Raw genomic sequence first — 19,647 nt, forward strand, 5'->3', positions numbered from 1 at the left:
GAGAAGACAGACAAACAAAAATATATTAGACCTCAAAGACTCTTATATTTATATGAAATGTATCTCATAAGTTTAGAGTAGGGATATCCCCCCCCCCCCCCCCCCCCCTAGACAGGTGTGTCCAGTGAATACAGCTTGGTCTTGTTATTCATTTATTGTGTATTCTATCCTTTAGCTGAAATATTTGAATATATTCTAAAAAGATCAAATTGTTTGATGATTATGTAGTGTTAGATATATATATTTAATAATCTTACTTTATGTTCGTATATTTGTCTATAATTTAAGAGAATCTAGAATAATTTTAATTTCTCATATCATTCAGAAAAAACCAGATGTCGAGGTAACTAAGTGTTGGATTAACCAGGTGCCGAGGTAACTAAGTGTTGGATTAACCAGGTGCCGAGGTAACTAAGTGTTGAATTAACCAGGTGCCGAGGTAACTAGATGTTGAATTAACCAGGTGCCGAGTTTATTAGACGCGCTGTTTACTTGGCACCCATCACAGAAACGCTATTTTAATCAGACTGTAAATACACATGGTAAGTTGTATTCATTGTCGCCATCTTTCACTTTGTATATCCTTCTAGATAGGTTTAATATTTTACTTCCTATGGGATAAGAATATGTTATTATCAGTTTAGAAATATGATGGTATATCAAAAATACATGTATTTCGGTTGTGTTGTAAACAAAATCTAGTTCAGCTAGCGATGTAAATACTGGAATGTCGAATATTTCCCCCCCCAAAAAAACGGGCCCGGTTTAATAATGGGCACAGTATAGAATGAAATAACCAAGGTCCATCTCTCCCCCTAGGAAAAAGCGCCCTAGGATAAAATTTCCCAAAATGACAGCACGGTCGTCCCTCTTCTTCTATTTTAGCTATCCGTTTCTGGTTCTATTAAAAGAATGTACAAACCACTTCAATCTTATGTTAAAATTCACTTTACACAATGAGGTCATTGTCGACTCATTTAATTGAAAAATTAATCTGGGAATAAGTATATATATTTTGAAATCGAATTTCCGATTTAAATGATCGAATTGCATAATAAATACATGTACACTTAGGTAGCAGGGGACAGTTTTGCACTATAGGCCCGGTCAACTTTTTCAAAAAATGGAAATACCCCATATTTGAAGTGATATTACATGTGTAAAAATGTATACAATAATTGTAGGATGCATGTCAAATGTAGTTGAGTGCTTGATAAAAATGTTGATATACAACATGTAGGTGTCACCATGATTCCTAGCATATATATGGGTGCAAATACGAAACTAAGACACGTGGCCAGTTGCTGAAGAAATTTCGGTGAAAACATGCAGGGTCTAGCAAAAAGTCTGTAGCTGTGAGGGAAGGTGGATGACCCCATATGAGAGGTAGATTTTTGAGAAGGGCAGATAGGGTTCTTGATTGTGCACAGTGTCTAAATCCCCATGTTTGGTACTGTGATGTTGTGGGGGTGGTGCGGATTAGCCCAAATGAGGGAAAATCAAAGCAAAAAAGGGGAACCTGCTCAGAGCATGTTTTGTGCACCAGCACCAGTATTTATAGATTACATGTAATTTAGGGTCATAATTTATTAACTACACTAATATGAAATACAAGTATTGACATAAAAGGGAAATATGATTTTTCATTAGTCTGTCATAATCTGACTTTGGTGTATACCCCCTATCCACATGTTTCAAAACCAAAGAAACTGTCCCCTGCCACCTTAGGAAATGAACAGCACTTTTGAGCCGTTCATGGTCAATATGAACGGATTTGGATTTGAGGCAAATTCTGTGAATCGCGCTAGTAATTGATCCATATTACTAATCAAAAAGTTGATCCTCCAAAACCTTAACATGTGCAAAAAAATCTCTTGGGTTCTTTAAATGTTTAAGGAAATCATTATTGCTTTGACAGATTAGACTGCATTATGTCAATCAATAATCAAAAGCATTTTTTTTTCTACACTGACTATCAAATAATGTTTTTTGAAAAGCTTATAATTATTTGTATTTCATTCGACATTATCTAGCCCCCAAAAAACCGCTCATTGAATTTTGTTCAATTTTATTTATTATAACATTTTGACTTTATCCTAAAACATATCAAAAAATCAACAAAAGTAATCAGGTTAATTTTCGAGGAAAGCGAGATTGAAATCCCCTCTTTTGCAGCCCCAAAAGGCAAAAAATGCCAAAATTGAGCAAATTGACACAAAAGCCAATAAAATTTTTATTGACACCAGAAATATTGTTTGTCATGTATAGTTATGTAAATTGAACACAAACAGATAAAATATCAACATGGATTAGAAATTCAAAATGCATCTAAGGAAAACATTGGCATGATTCGACTTGGCAATTGGCCAAATTTACCCTAAATATGACGTTTCTCAAATACTATCAGGCATACATTTTCTGACAACAACAAAATTCTGCTCATAAAATTTCTGATTTTATTTCATTTTTACAATAAGTCAAGTAGTATCTAAAATATTGAATAGAAAAAAATATACCAAATGAGGTTTAATCTGAAACTATGTCAGATTTTGTAACCCTACCCCCTCCCTTCTAGAAATGAATTTTAAGAGATACAGTCAGCAGAGATAAACTATTGACCTTAAATGATTAAGCATTCCCAAATTACCATATTGAGCATTCAAACTCACAATACTAGAAGTTTCTATGAGCCATTTAAGAATGATATATAGTGTGTGCTATTGCAGTTGACCTTTTCGCACTCACAATGATTGCCTAAATATTTAGTTATTTTTTATACAATTTCTTGTAATAACTGGACCAAATCTATTACCTATACATATTTTTTGATAGAAATTTATATCACTATACAGTATAATACACCAAATATGTTTAAATAACCATTTCATATTTCAATAAATAATTAATATCAATGGAAAGAGACCCATGGACTGCCCATGGATCACTACATGTAAGTCCATCTGAGTCATCTTACCCTCACAGATAGGTGTGTCTTTCATAAGTTTAAGATTTCAAATTGTAGTTTCACATGAAAACAAAAACTCACTATTGGATAACTGAGAATGCATGTACATGTATATTGCATTAACTAACTGAAGTTTTCCCCAGGTGAAGGTCTATGTTCACTGTATGTATAAGGGGGGGGGGGGGTGAATTAGTTCCATTATGAAACTTTTCTAAAAATTTGATATACATTAATGTATCTATGATGTATGTTTCAACTAAATTTTGAATTACAAGGAAAATTCAAACACATTGATTGAAGTTATAAAATTGATATTCTATCATGTGCACATTTTTTACTAATATATCTAAGAAAGAATAATCAACATTGAAATTTCCTTTACATCTATGCAATATTATTGTCTTTCAAAAGGCATGTACTTGTAATATACGAGTACATGATCTTGTTTTCCCTTAAATTCACAATTTAGTTTAAAGTATGTTGTATAACATCCACTGCTCTGAGCTCATATAAGTGAATTAATGTTTTTCATCCAGTCCCAAATTTTGCAGTAGTTCTTTAATCTTCGGAACTTGATCAAACATTTTTAAGTTTGTGGAGTTGTGGGGGTCCAGGGGATATGTCATCATCACTGTAAATGGAGTACCTGTTCAAAATATAGATAAATATATTTAGATATAGCAAAAAAGATGAATATCTGATATACTCAGAATTGTCTTTATAAATGTTTATCCAAAAAAAATATAGTACCTCTCTTGTTGTTATACTTGTTGCCTCGAAATCCACTTCAACCTGCACTGGTCCTATCTAACCTCCCTCGGTCTTCAGGCTGATGTCTAGAAAAAAGATCATCATAATTGATATTTGCACAGTTAGGTCTATATTATACCATTAAGTAATTAGATTGCGTCAGACAATGTGAATTTTAAAACTGTGTCTCAACACATATTCAGTTAAAATTTAAATACTGATGTTTCAAAATTATAAATTGCAATGAGATGACATGTATATATGTTTTCATAAACTGCCATAGACTTATCATATCTGTTTTATTTACAAAATGTGGGTTAAGAGAAGGGCATACGTGTAGTATACATATCTTACTTATACATACAGTGCATACATTTGCCTATGAGAAGGCATATGCAGACTTGTGATTAATTTACATTATTTAAAAAGGTTTTGTCAACCTACATGTTTGTGTGAAACACGAAACTTCAGGTTTGATATATTTCTTAGGTCACTGAAATTTCAAAGTAATAGTATATGTATACTATAGTCTAGGGAATTATAATTCAACACATGCCCCCTCCCCCTTCCACTTTTTATCCGGTTCCCTCATACCCCTAGATAGTAGGTCTATACAGATATTTGTTTTTCATTACTTTTATACATGTAGTTCAAGGTATGTTATTTTCGTAACGGTTATTTTCATAACGATGTTATTATTTTCTTAATAAAAGAGTTGTGAGAGCCCATGTTTAAAAATGTGGTATACATTTACATGACATCCGTTCGTTTACAATCACATGCACAGGTGGGAGTTACATTTTATGTACATATGGAATACATATATACATACAAAATAATACATCTACTGTATGTCGTTTGTTTAAACTTACAGATGTTATTATAAATCGCGTTGTGAAATAGCAGAGGAAATGTGAGTTGAACTTTTGAATACAAATTTATGACATTTTTTTCACTCACCAAACGAAACTATGATTTCGTTGTCCAAGTTGAATGCATCCACTAACTTCCTCTTCTTGCAAGAAACTTTGTTTAGCCTCTCAATGACTGTATAAACAGTATTTAATCTCTCAGCATGCAGCACTCGGACATTACGATGCATCAATCAACAACTTTGTTTACGTAGCGCATCTATGTACATGGATTGGTTGTTGGTTTAACATTTCGATTAGCAAAAAGTTTCACACAAATGAAACATTTGATCTACCATTATTACAGACATTGACGTATACTTATGTGGTATGTGCATATTTTCTGTTAATCTCAGCGAGATTCGTCGAGGCTGGATATTTAGACTGACGCCTCTTCCGAATCTCAGACCAGTGTCACATAAAGTGATTCGGGAAATCTTGCCTGAACTTCGGCCGCTTGTTGCAATTAAAATGGGTTAAATTGAATTTCTTGCCCGCTTCAACTTTTCGCCTCAGACATCCTATTAACTCCCTATCACAATGAAATATGCATTTCTTACCTTTACAAGGTGTAAATCCCACAGTAATTCAAGTTGGCTATTTTCGAAGCCATTGCAAACGGCCACCATTTCATATTTTACCTTCTCAACACTGAAGAGTTCCGATATACTACTTCATGAAAATTTGTACTATGATTGAAAATACAGAACTTACTGGTTGACAATTACTTTGTACAAAGCATTTAAGCATAAAAATTAAAAGCAATAAAAAGAAAACTGTGTAATATTTAATAAATCTATTAGAAGGCGTCCTAAACTATCGGAACTCTTCAGTGTTGAGAAGGTAAAATATGAAATGGTGGCCGTTTGCAATGGCTTCGAAAATAACCAACTTGAATTACTGTGGGATTAACACCTTGTAAAGGTAAGAAATGCATGTTTCATTGTGATAGGGAGTTAATAGGATGTCTGAGGCGAAAAGTTGAAGCGGGCAAGAAATTCAATTTAACCCATTTTAATTGCAACAAGCGGCCGAAGTTCAGGCAAGATTTCCCGAATCACTTTATGTGACACTGGTCTGAGATTCGGAAGAGGCGTCAGTCCAAATATCCAGCCTCGACGAATCTCGCTGAGATTAATTTTCTGTAGGCGAGTCAGTCACAGCAACAAAACACTTTCGGAACCCCTTTTTGTTTTTCGACTATTCTATGACGGAGTAAGGAATTCCGGAAAATGAATTCACGTGAAAATACACAATTTTTACTGATCACGTGGTTGTTATCCGTCGCTACCTTAAGCTCGATCGCTTATTTATTTAATCAATAGATTGGGCGGCAGACACAGCCTATTCTACCCCCCCCCCCTCCTCTCCTTCCTTATTTTTGAAGCTTACAGCAATTTTCCTCCATTATTTATCATCTGAAGACAGAGGACACTCCAAATCACATGATTTTTAACACTTGATCCATATCATTTGATCCAACACTTTATATTAACTGTATACACATGAAACAATGGGGATATTTTCAGTGGATTTCATTCCCCCACCATGATTATAATGTAGACATTAGTACACAAATTTTGGCTAAAATACAAAAGTAAGGGTTGTTATATTAAAAAAAAATTGCGATAAATTTGTTTTTCAGCAATGGTACAGCATGCATAAAATATTTTACCGGTTTCTATATCATACTTTTGTGAATATCCCTTGTTCTTGAATGGGTGCAAGAAGCCTTTTCTCCAGTAACAGGCTTGTTTATTTTTGTTGTAGTACCATTACTTGTAACGACTAATGAAAAGATGTACCCAAATGATCACGTCAGATCGGCGTGGTTAATCACACATGGAGGTTTTTGAATGTATAGTTATCGATATAAAAAAAAAAGGAGGGAAAGAGGGTTCTAACATATAGCAAACTTGGATCTACATTTATATACAAGATACGAATGCTGAAATATTTAATCAGTGTGTTAAAGAGTCTGTACAATGTCATAATGTTCTAATTTGCTCTATGAACAATACGCCAAAGCTACATAGGTATTAGTACATATGCCGTGTTAAAGACCCAAAATTAATACATGTATATGAACAAGTGAAGATTGATTGACTGATTGTTTGATATCCGCCACACTCAACAATTTTTCAGTTATCTGGTGGCGCCCAGTTTTTATTGGTGGAAGAGAGAACCCAGATATAATGTACCTGGGAAGAGACCACCGACCTTCCGAAAGTAAACTGGGAAACTTTCTCACTTACCGGCGCGAGCGAGATTCGAACCCGCGCCGACAGAGGTGAGAGGTCGTGTGATCTAACCACTCGGCGACGGAGGATAACGAACAATGATCTATTATCCGATCCATAAAATGCCCAACTTCCCCTCAGGAATTTTAAATGGAAAGGTAACCCAAAACAAACAATTTACATGATAAATGATAAGATTAATTATATGATAAAGATTTGTCATACTATTCTGTCGATACACGGTCGAGATAAGCCTCAGTACTAATTTTAAAACGTGAAAAATTTAAATTCCCGCCATCCATAGAGGCTGCCGTGAAGCGGGACTCTTTTGTATTCAAGACCACAATAATCAATAATTTTGACGTCACATCGTCTACTCCGGTTTTGATGAGATTCTAAGATCTTAAAAATATTTTTTAAATAGGTGAATGCCTTCTTGTCAAGCAGTTAATTTCACTAATGCGATGGGGAGATGTGGAAAAAGTTTTCCCCCCGAAATTCCTGACCCAACAAAGTTATTTGAAAAGAAAATACTATGTAAACTGTGAATCCATAATTTGCGTAATGACGAGTTGAGGTTTGAGACATGTACATGTATATGAAGAAACGAGTACCATCTGCCTAGTCTGCGAATCGACTGAACATCTTCTTTTCTTAAATTCCTCTTGCGAAAGAACGGGCCCAAATCTATACGACTCCAAACTTAACTGTTCGTGACTTGTCACGTTTACAGTGCTGCTGATGAAATAAACCAGAACCAACGGTGTGACGTAATGAATTGAACTTCAATGGCCGCTCTCTTAGCGGCGGGTAATTTGAAATATAAGATAGATTAATATTGATTTAATTGTTAAGCAAGGATTTTTAGTCTCCTACCGACGAAGTCGAAGGGGACTTTAGGTTTGCGCTCCGTCCGTCTGTCAGTCCAGTTTTCCGCACGTTCTCTCTCTGTTCTTGCAGATATTTATTTGATATTTGGTACGTTGCTTTGCCATACATGTAACATTTTACAGATCAAGTTCGAATTTCGTCTAGGTCAGTTGATTTTTCACTTAGTTATGGCCTTTGGACTTAGAAAAATAGCATGAATTATCAGTTTTCCGGACTTTTTGTTGTTGTTGTGCTTGCAGATATTCATTTCATATTTGGTACATTGCTTTGCCATAACAAGTTACAGATCAAGTTTGAATTTGGTCCCGGTCCGTTGATTTTGCACTTAGTTATGGCCCCTGGAGTTAGAAAAATAGCATGAATTATCATTTTTCTGGACTTTTTTTTTGGTTGTACTTGCAGATATTCATCTGATATTTGGTACATTGTTTTGCCATAACAAGTTACAGATCAAGTTTGAATTTGGTCCCGGTCCATTTATTTTTCACTTAGTTATGGCCCCTGGATTTATAAAAAAATAGCAAGAATTATCAGTTTACCGGACTTTTTTTGGTTGTGCTTGCAGATATTCATCTGATATTTGGTACATTGCTTTGTCATAACAAGTTACAGATGAAGTTCGAATTTGGTCCCGGTCCGTTTATTTTTCCACTTAGTTATGGCCCCTGGAGTTAGAAAAATAGCACGAATTATCAGTTTACCGGACTTTTTTTGGTTGTGCTTGCAGATATTCATCTGATATTTGGTACATTGCTTTGCCATAACAAGCTAAAGATCAAGTTCGAATTTCGTCTTGGTATGTGGATTTTTCATTAAGTTATGGCCCTTGGACTTAAAAAAAAAATAGCATGAATTATCATTTTCCCGGACTTTTTAGCTCACTTGAGCCCTTGATTAAAATTTGTCCATTGTCTGTCGTCGTTGTAAACTTTTCACATTTTCGATTTCTTCTCAAGAACCGCTTGGCCAATTTCAACCAAACTTGCCACAAAGCATCCTTGGGTGAAGGGCTTTCAAATTTGTTCAAACGAAGGGCCATGTCCTTTGCAAAGGGGAGATAATCACAAAAATAGGGTGGGGTCATTTAAAAATCTTCTTCTCAAGAACCACTGGGCCAGAAAGGCTAAATTTTACATGAAAGCTTCCAGACATAGTGCAGATTCAAGGGAGCCACAATAGGGGATCAAAGTTTTACATACCAATATATAGGATAAATCTTTAAAAATCTTCTTCTCAAGAACCACTGAGCCAGAAAAGCTATGATTTACACAAAAGCTTCCTGACATAATGCAGATTCGGGTTTGTTCAAATCATGGCCCCCGGGGGTTGGATGGGGCCACAATAGGGGATCAAAGTTTTACATACAAATATATAGGAAAAATCTTCTTCTCAAGAACCACTGAGCCAGAAGAGCTGAGATTTACATAAAAACTTCCTGACATAATGCAGATTCAAGTTTGTTCAAATCATGGCCCCTGGGGGTGTGATGGGGCCACAATAGAGGATCAAAGTTTTACATACAAATATATAGGAAATATTTTTTCTGAAGAAAGACTGGGCCAGAAAAGCTTAAATTTACATGAAAGCTTAATCATGGCCCCAAGGGGTAGGATGGGGTCACAAGGGGGATCAAAGTTTTGCATACAAATATATAGGGAAAATCTTTAAATATGAGCAAAGGTGACTCAGGTGAACGATGTGGCCCTTGAGCCTCTTGTTTTGGTTCTGTTTGAAGATGTTCATTTGATATTTGGTACATTGCTTTGCCATAACAAGTTACAAATCAAGTTCAAATTTTGTACTGTGTTGGTCCGTTAATATTTCATTATGTTATGGCCGTTGGACTTGGAAAATTAGCATGAATTGTTAGTTTATATCCAAGTTTCTTATCTCTGTAGATAAGAGTGCTACACTCATTAAAACTTCTAGCATAGTTATACAACAATATAGCTAAATTATTCATGATCACCTGCATGTCACAGTTTATTGACTTGGTTAAAGACCTAAACCTAATTATCAACTTGTCTTTTTCCCTGATCTAGTCTCTACTCGAATAGTAGTTGATTTTCAACTAGTTCTATCCTGGTTCCCCAATTTTTCCTTTTACCATAACCTACATAATGAAATTTGAATATTGTTGTGGTACAGTAATTTTTGCAACCGGTAGAGGACTATGTATTGCCATGCAATACTCGCAGAAGCTTGTTGTTGGTAAAGACTGTCATTTACGATATCAGTAAGTAATGCTTCATTCATAAACAATGTGGTTAGGGTTGCCTTTCCCTTTAAATTGTTATGTAGTACAAGATTTTGTATCAAATGAAAGATAATTTAACATACACAATGATTCACCAAAAGAATTTTGAAAATTGACAAAACATATCAGTGATTTTTTTGGGCCAAAATGCCACCGATATTCGGCTGTTTCCCCTCACAAAAATTAGCTATTTTTTCCCAATTATATATATATATATATGTTTTTCCCAATTTAAAATCTAAGGAAATTAGGCCATTCTAAAAAAAAAAAAAAGGTTACCGTATATTGCTGACAAAGAGTAAATACGTTTCTTTCGTCAGTTTTATTCTCCAGATCACTGCACATGCAAAAGGTTTTGTAAAGAATATATAAAACAATAGAGGCATCCATATAAGCAGATATACAGCGAAGTATATAGTTTGCAGATACACATCAAGCCATATTGTTGACACTTTCATTTTGACCGCCATATTATATGTAGGGTCAGGCTAATAACAGGAAGTGGCCAACAGTATAGGGTCTTACTAAAATCCGAAAAATACAAACAGGAGAAACATTCTGGAAACTTGATTATTAATATAATATTTACAAGATTATGGGTACAAATGCTGGTGAATTAATAATTTATTATTTTCTTTATGAAATTAGACAATAAGTATTTCTTAGAAAAATTAAATAATATTTATACAAGGTGTGACTTCCAATACATATTTAATGTTAAATAATGATTTATTTTATGATTTTAAATCAGATCCGAAATAAACCTCAAACAAAACAATTGTTACTTGATTATCTTATGCATCTTTACCATTTTAATTTACTATGAATGATTTTTCCCAATTTGAGGAAAATGTCGCTAATTTTTCCCAATTCAAAAGGAAGGGTGGTAGTTTGAAATACAAAAAAAAAATAAAAAAATCACTGCATATAAGAAATATCTGTTATAGAGATTAACATTAATCTCTATGAGAAAACCATATTTCTGACATATAGTTAATTGAAATATAATTTTCAAAGAAAGCTCATGGTGAAAAGATTCCTTTTACCGTGGTCTTCCAAAATATGCAAAGAGAGTAAAGGTCACCATACAAATTATGAAAATAATATATTTTTTAATGCATTTCTATAAGGGGTGATAACTCTAACAAAAAATCTAATTAACTAGAAATAGACTCCGACAAAATTTATGTTCCTGTCATGCAAAAATCTGATTTATTGACTTTGCAAAATCTTATGACATCACAGGCGGGTGGAATATGTTAAAAGAACTATCACTTTATTGTCAAATCACAGGCAAAGAAAACCAAGATGGCGGCGTGATATACCTTGTGAATATTATGTTTACAGGAAGACAATTTTTTCATTATAGGTATTTAAAACGTCGAGTGCCTGTGTGTCAAGTGTCCGACGGCGCTAGCACAAAGTGTACATCGGTGTTGGCAAATCAAGCACCCCCATTCCACATCTTAATTTACGTAACATCTATAACACCTACACAACAAGGAAACAAAACCTAACAACAATGACCTATACAAAATCTGCCAGGTTTTAATAATTCTCGTGTTGTTTTCCTTTTTGAAGTGTACTTAGATTCCATTCCAAAACTGAATCAAGTATATCTGTCAACACGATTATTTAATTTATAATGGCGAATTATTTGTTTATTATTTCTCCGGCTACTGTTTTTACATGTATCTCTCCCATGAACTCCATTTATCAATTACAATATGCTATAACGCGCATTTTAAAACTAAATTCAATGTTTTCTCTATACTGGATGTTTTTGTGATATTGTAGATCAAGCATGATGAACAGAAATCCATCAATGTCTTATGAGAGTTGGGTAGACACGCTGAACGGAAAATGGACGCCATTACTGTTTCTTATATTGGGTATAGCAGCATTTTTTGGTCCTTTGTATTTTAGCCCTATTGAATGTATGTTTCCTGAACAATTTACAGTGTATGATGCAGAATTCGGCAAATCTCAGTGTTATAAAGCCACCACTATTCGAAAGTTTACCTATTTTGATACTCATCCAAACAGTTATGCGGAAGTTGTTGTAGGGGATGGATATGAAGATGGCGAAAGAACTCTGTATCAATATGTTTCACTAATCTTGATTTTGCAAGCTCTATTTCTTCGTATTCCGTTCATTGTATGGAAGTTGGGAGAGAGGAGATTGGGTATCCACTACTGTGTCAGCACACAACACCAGGGAGACGATCGTAAGTCTGTGGGAAGAAGACTGGCAGTCTACCTGGACCAATGGATCCAACACCGGAAAGTAAACATTCTGTCACTCGGGGCATTTACAATTTTTCATTGCTTTATCAAATTGCTTTATTTCATAAGTGCATCAACACACATCGGGTTATTGGACCCTTTTCTGAAGCAAGAAAATGAAACCAGCTTTGGATCCCAGATTTTAGGAAACATCAGAGAAAACAAGTCAGTTTTTCAAAGCTCCCCAGCATTCCCAAGGAACGCAATATGTACCTTTGACGTATTAGTACTCCAAAATAGTCATCGCTATACAGTACAGTGTTCTTTTCCATTCAATCCGTATCTAGAACAGATGATGGCTGTGGCCTGGTGGTGGTTGATTTTCAGCATTGCTGCCACTGTGGCTGATGGTTTGTTTCACGTCTGTGGCGCTCTCCTTCCATTTTTCAGGTTGTGGTAAGCATCAAGCAGAGTTACGTTTTCAATGATGTGAAATTGTTATACAAATAAGAGAACATATATACTGATACACACACACACACAAACCCACCCGCAAACTCCAATTTTCGGTTATATTTTCCTCACTACCGAAATTTATTCCTAAATTCAGTCATATCCTAATGTCAGACGTATTGTGCCGCAACATACGCGAGAAGTGGTGTCCAACAAATCTTTTAATAAATTTGAAATCATATAACTTTTCCCAAATCAACAGCATCAAATAAATCGTGTGACTCTTCAACACTTCACCACCATTCCTTGTAATTTAACGTTTCTTTCTTTATAAAGATAGAAAAGGGAATTTAATATTTATATCTTCCAAAAATTACTGTTGAACACCACTATGATTCTATGCATAAGTATTGCGAAGATAATGTTAAAATATGCTGAACTTCCTCATTTATATTATCTACGTTGTCTTTGGTGATCAGGTCTTCCAACTGTCAGTTGAAATTCCCATGGGCACAAAATAACCTTTTTCTGTATTCCTATCAGGCAAAATTTATTCAAAAGCTTCTACATGAGAAAAAACTCTCCTGTGGTGGCCTTCTATTAATAATACACATTTTCATTCATATGTCGATTCGATATACATGAGTCCCAGTGAATTCGAAATTAAACACTCCACAGTCTTTTAAATCTGCTTATTTTGATATTTCATTAAGATAGATGTTAATGGCAGACAATTGCCACACGGGATAATTCCAGTCTCTCCATCGTCAACTTCCCATAATTATGTAGTAATATTCTATTATCATCTGCATATGGTGTGTATGTCCAATACCCAAGAACATCTGCGTAATATCAATTTTCAAATCGAGGTAGGCTACTGACATATACGTTGATGTTACTGGGGTTTCAACAGTCAGCATTTCGCGAATTCTACTGTCGTTGCAATGACCTAATTTGCAAATACAACATATCATTACGTCAATTGCTGTCTGATGTGTTTATCAATTTTAGGAAGAGCCTCTGTGGCCGAGTGGTTAGAGCATCGCCCTCAAAATCACACGGTCTCTCACCTCTGGTCGGCGCGAGTTCGAATCCCACTCGCGCCGGTAAGTGTGAAAGTTTCCCAGTTTACTTTCGGAAGGTCGGTGATCTCTTCCCAGGTACATTGTATCTGGGTTCTCTCTTCCTCCAATAAAAAAATGGGCGCCACCAGATAACTGAAAAATTGTTGAGTGTGGCGGAAAACAGCAAACAATATCAATTTTAGGCCATTCTTTACATACTGATATTGACTAAGGATTTCGCCGTTTACCTGGTCAAAACAGGTGTGATCGGTCCACAGGGGATGTTTACTTTTACTTATCACCTATCCAACCTTTGGTGTGTAAAAGGGTCCATTAAATTCTACGCTAAATTTTATATACGTTATAAGATTTAACTCAGTGAATTTACCATTTGAACTAATAATGTCAGTTAGTCAGTACCACTTGAACAATAATGTCAGACCGGTCGCAGTAGCTCAGTGGTAGAGCGTTCGCTTCTTAACCGGGAGGTCGTAAGTTCAAGCCGAACTCGTGCCATGGCCGCGACAAATTCAAGACTTAAGGTGGGTCCTTAGTCCTGGATTTTTGGGGTTTAGGTAGCATTTTTTTTTTTTGAATCAATAGATTAACATTCAGAGTAATGAGAAAAGGCAAATTAGTTAAGGATTTCCAGATTTATTTTCATTACAGACACTACTGAAGTAATGTACCCCTATGTAGATTTTTATGAAATTCATTGGAAACAGTTAGCTGTTGTTATTTTAAAATAATAACAACAACAAAAATTTTTAATTGCATTTATTTATCAGGAAACATGTCAAGAACTAAAACACATGTCATTTTCACTATGTTCATCAAGTTTTAGTATAATAAGTGCAAAATTATTGAATTAGCCTTACTCTCCAAAATGTTAAAAAACAAACATATATGGACACAATTTCCTTATAGCATGGTTTACATATCATTTTTTCTGGTTATATTAGTAGATGTACATCTGTTATAGTTATTTATGAAAAAAAATCCATACCTTTCCTTAATAATTTCAAATCTATAGCTTCCAGAGTATGTATACCCCCATAAAAACCTAAGTCTGACACCATACAACTGAGCTATTCAAAACCATTCATGGATTAAAATTTTATGTAATTTCATGAAAAGACATAGATAATAATTCCTTATCACCTTGGTAAAATGTTTGTGAAAAATATAGGAAATCTATTGCATAATGGACTTGATAAATAATTTAATGAAAACAGAGTTATTGTCCTTGGATTCAATATTTTGAAACGCATAATTGACTATTCAAATATAACTTAGACTTTTGAAATATTTTATGGCTAACAAGATTTTTTACAATAACTATTGAAAAAGACTCCAACAAAATTTATGTTCCAGTCATTAAATTATTGACTTTGCACAATCTTATGACGTCACAGGAGTGTGGAACTACGTTAAAGGACACATCGCATGTTTTTAAACTTTTTAATTTTTTCAGCAAAATCAATTCATTTCATGCTTAAAACTACTTTACATGTGTTTTAAATGAAACAGTTTACGTAGTTTTCGAGTTTGAAAGCGATGAAATTCAAATATTGCGATATGCATATTTTCTTCGATAGTTTACGCGCCATTATCTGTGACGTCATATGTGACCTCGAGCGAGAATATTTGAAAACAGTTGATAGCCATTTCATAAACAGATTAGATTTAATTGACAAACAAACAATTATCACATTAACAGCTTGTAAATAACACTGCATTAGGGTGTTTTGTGCCGTTTAAGGGTGTACTTGCTGTCAGTAGAGAGGATTTGGACTGTGTTTTTTCCAATTTTCGAAGGAAGGTATGAGGGACAAGACGTGAATATTTTTTGTCGGCACAACGACTTTGCCATAAAACCCCCCAGTAGAATTTGTCCCTGTACTTTTTCAAACAAACACTTGGACAAAGACGTAGATAAACTACGAGAAAATGGTTCTATCGAAGCTACACACTGTTACATATAGGCCTACGGCATATGCTTTCCGTTCTGCTCTCGAATTCAATACACACTCGCACCAACTGACCTTCACCTTGTAACAACATATAGGCAGAACTTTGCTAGCAGTGTCTACCAACTGGTAGTTTTAAAAAAGAAATTTTAAGATAAAAGATAATTGAACTTTCAATTATAAATAATAAAATATAATATTTCCCGACTTTGAATTGAATTAAAATGCTTTCATTTTTTTAAGGAACGCATACGTGTTTACAACAACAGCACGCCGCGCTCCCACTTCCTAAGTAACAACGTGTTGATAACAAAAAATAATGATTAGGCCTAATAAAATTGTTTTAATAAAATAATTTAAAAGTATTGTGATTTTCACAATAAGTTTGATCATTATTTTTTTTTTTTTTTTCGAAATGCACCCGTGACAGTAGGCCTAGTTGTCATAATCGTATCATAATTTAGGCCTATCTAACTTCTCCAAAAATAAATTTAATAATAATTGCACTGTTTATTTTAGAAAAACAACAACGCTAATTACAGTTGTTTACAGAAATGGCATTACCAAATTGTGTTTAGACAGTGATCCCAGGTAAACATTATTTACTCGCAAATTTATGCAGATTTCATACTCGCTTTTCTCGCTACATTTGGGTCGCTATTTGTATGTACTGGTGGCTAAAAGATATAAGACTCGGGGAATTTGTCGACATCGAAATAAATGTTATCCATGTTAAATAAATTAGGCCCCTAAAACCCGAGTTTTTAAAAATATCTAACACTACTTTTACAACAAGTTGATCGACGAAGGTCGCATATGACGTCACTGTACCACGTGACTACCTATCTAATTAACTAGGCTTTTTGAAATCGGGGCTTAGATTTAAGTCCGTATTGTGGCTAATTATCGCAATACTTCAGCGAACGAACTATTACAATTAATTTCTATAAGCATAAGGAAGACAAAATGCATATAATTCTGTATACTTTGAAAACACGAGATGTGTCCTTTAATGTAGGTAGTAAATTGCTCTTTCGCCAAACGCTCGCCATTTAATGAGAATCGTGGGTCTTTCAGATATGACCTTGAAACCGGAGGTCACGACAGGCACTGGCACGTTAAATAACCCTCACCGATACGACTGTGAGCGCTAAGCACAAGTCTTAAATTTGTGGTACTTCACTTACAACTGGTCATGTCTCAGTATGAGTGAAAAATCTCGACGGGACGTAAAACAACCAGCCAACCAATATTGATTTTGTTTACACAAGTAGTAATAAAATCTCTATAATGAGTGCCTGTGATGATACGTCACCTTAACTGTTTCGTGTAAACTTTTAAACATACTATCCCGTGGAGATCCGGGTTAGAATAGGTCCTCAGTACCCCTTGCTCGTCGTAGTAGGCAACTAAATGGGGCGGTTCTTCAGCTGAGACCGCAATAACGGAGGTCCCGTATGGCAGCAGGTGTGGCACGATAAAAATACCTCCCTGCTCAAAGGCCAGAAGCGCCGAGCATAGGCCGAAATTTCGCAGCCCTTCACCGGCAGTGGTGACGTCTCCATATGAGTGAAATATTCTCGAGGGACGTTAAACAATATACAATCAATCAATTTAAACAGACTTTACAGTAGATTTTGATCATTAAAAGTTAAAAAAGAAATTGGGGGAAAATCTCGAATCGATTCCTTAACGGAGGCTGTTGAAACACCTATGATTTCTTTTTCGTTTCTTTGTCCAAAAGAAAGGACAGCCTCAACACAAGGTGTAGCAATATACGTGAGCGGACGAAAGGATCTGATTTTAAATAGATAATTGTCGATTTAGCATGCCCCACACATACTGTGATGGTGAGAGGTCGGAACTGTATGGGATCCAAAGGAACGTCTCAACATTGGTTTAGCAAAGATAGTCCATTGTAACTCGCGCGACATAACACTAGGCAATTCTAAATGAAGACATAAATTATACTGGCAAACAAACGAGAAGACGATACGTTGAAGGACATCAATGTATCGTTGAGATGTCAAATTAACCTCCATGGTAACCAAGCGGGTTTTGTAACCACTACATATTTCGTCATACACCATAATCCTACCATTATCAAACCTGTCACATTCACCATCCACGTGTTGCTGAAAAGTTCACCACGACGTCGAAAAAATTATGCCATTGGTCCGTCATAAAAATAATCGTCACTTCCGTTATCCCGTTTGGGCTCTGAAGTTTGCAAATCAAATGTTACATGTATATATCAGATATCTTTACTGAAAAGCAATTGATCTCTTTGAATATTGTGATACAGTTACACAATGTATTTCAAACATAAAACATATGTTTTTAAAAAAAGATGCATAAAATTTTATTCAATAATGTAAAAGAAAGTATGTAATTACCGGAAGTGACGTTTTTCATGGCCAACAGGACAAACAAGTGAATGACACAAAAAGTAGTCGCGAAAAAACTGGAATATTCCTCATTATATGCGCTGATGAGGATTAGTTTAAGATGGATCAATGAAATAAATGTTAAAATCACTGGACCAGAAAGAAATTTGGTGAGGGTGCCGATATACTTTTAGAGCTATTTTGAATTGTAGTTTTGTGTTTTTTACTAGAGAGTGGTATGGTATAGGACCCTATTATTACAGAACAAATTACCGGTTCCTGTATTTAAATTCGTAATGTGATCGCATTTTGTGATTGATTGTATCTTAACGTCTCTTTGAAGGATTTTTAACTCATATGGAGACGTCACCAAGATCGGTGAAAGGCTTCAAACTTAGACCTTTGCTCGGCGCTTACGGCCGTTGAGCAGTGATAATTCTCTAGCGTGCCACACCCATCGTTATACGGGACTTCCGTTTTTAAGGTAATCTCCGAGGACCCTTGACATTCATACCTGATGCCGAGAGTTTGGCGATGGAACTGTCACTATTTGTATTAACGACTTGGGTCTGTCGCGGCCGGGATTCGAACCCCGGCCTTCCGCATGCGGGGCGAACTCTCTAACCTTTAGACCACCGCGGCGGTCTCGCATTTGATGAACGAATTTTAATCAAGCGTGAATTGCTTCGGAAAGAATAAGATATGCAATAAAAATTGCCAATATTAAATTATCACTATCAATATTTATCTAAATTTCATTGTGGTTACGTTTCTTTTGCATGCCAGAATAGTTTAACGATTCTTTTGTCCTAAAATTTTATTTTCAAACTAATTTTAGGTTTGTTAAATCACACCTGATGAAAGAAGGTCTTAAGAATTCACATGAAGTTTTGAATGACCGAAATATTCAAAGATTTGCCAATGACACTTTGGGCGAAGATGTCATATCCTTCCTGAAACAAGTCCAAGAAACTGAAAACGGATGTGTTGTTATGGAAACCGTCACAGAATTATGGAAGATCTGTAATGGTGTAACACAACTTAATCCAGTCACAGTACCGTACCCTGTACAGAAGGCAAGTTCTGGACCGAATATTCCAACTGTAGAATTTTCCAAACCACCAGAAAATGTACCGGGAGGATCAGAGGCATACCAAGGTGAAGGTTACCAGCCGACTGCTCCATTATTACATGTATATCCAACGGTGATGGCCGGTGGACAGGGACAGACTCTACAATTTCGTTAGACTTTTAGATCGGTGATTTTCTTAATACATAATATGTATTATTTGTCACCAAGCATCAATCTCTGTTAGCATAAACTGAGAATAGTCTAAAAAAAATTTTTTTTTATAAATTTCTCACACAAATACGTTATTAAAATATTAATTATATTTCAAATCCACTCTCATGACAAATTTTATTGAATTCCTATTACCAATATTGAAGGATATACACCATTAAAAGACGTTTGTGAAGGATTTCAATTGTTGGGTAATCATAAATGTTTTTCCATTAAATATTCAAGCAAAG

At 35.1% G+C, this 19,647-nt stretch overlaps 1 protein-coding gene and 1 long non-coding RNA gene across 6 annotated transcripts; one reads left to right on the forward strand and one right to left on the reverse strand.

Annotated features, from left to right (window-relative positions):
* Window positions 1-468: 468 nt before the first annotated feature.
* Window positions 469-19,595, forward strand: LOC125662302 (innexin unc-9-like). 5 transcript variants are annotated; one of them, XM_056152921.1, is made up of 4 exons: window positions 469-542; window positions 11,812-12,696; window positions 13,705-13,799; window positions 18,953-19,083. In XM_056152921.1, the coding sequence occupies exons 2-4, from the start codon at window positions 11,819-11,821 to the stop codon at window positions 18,970-18,972; spliced, it is 993 nt and encodes a 330-aa protein (XP_056008896.1). In that variant the 5' UTR covers window positions 469-542; window positions 11,812-11,818; the 3' UTR covers window positions 18,973-19,083. The 5 variants fall into 5 exon arrangements, with proteins under 5 accessions (XP_056008896.1, XP_048750440.1, XP_056008897.1 ...); XM_048894505.2 differs by lacking the exon at window positions 13,705-13,799 and having other exon boundaries at window positions 527-542; window positions 11,812-11,906; window positions 12,370-12,696; window positions 18,953-19,595; XM_048894483.2 differs by lacking the exon at window positions 13,705-13,799 and having other exon boundaries at window positions 18,953-19,595.
* Window positions 2,221-4,968, reverse strand: LOC125662330 (uncharacterized). The gene is made up of 3 exons (XR_007365327.2): window positions 4,676-4,968; window positions 3,716-3,801; window positions 2,221-3,611 (listed from the first exon to the last, which is right to left on the reverse strand). It is a non-coding gene; the product is annotated as an uncharacterized LOC125662330 (long non-coding RNA).
* Window positions 19,596-19,647: the final 52 nt, after the last annotated feature.

Source organism: Ostrea edulis, chromosome 1 (assembly GCF_947568905.1).
Source record: "Ostrea edulis chromosome 1, xbOstEdul1.1, whole genome shotgun sequence".
NCBI classification, from domain to species: domain Eukaryota; kingdom Metazoa; phylum Mollusca; class Bivalvia; order Ostreida; family Ostreidae; genus Ostrea; species Ostrea edulis.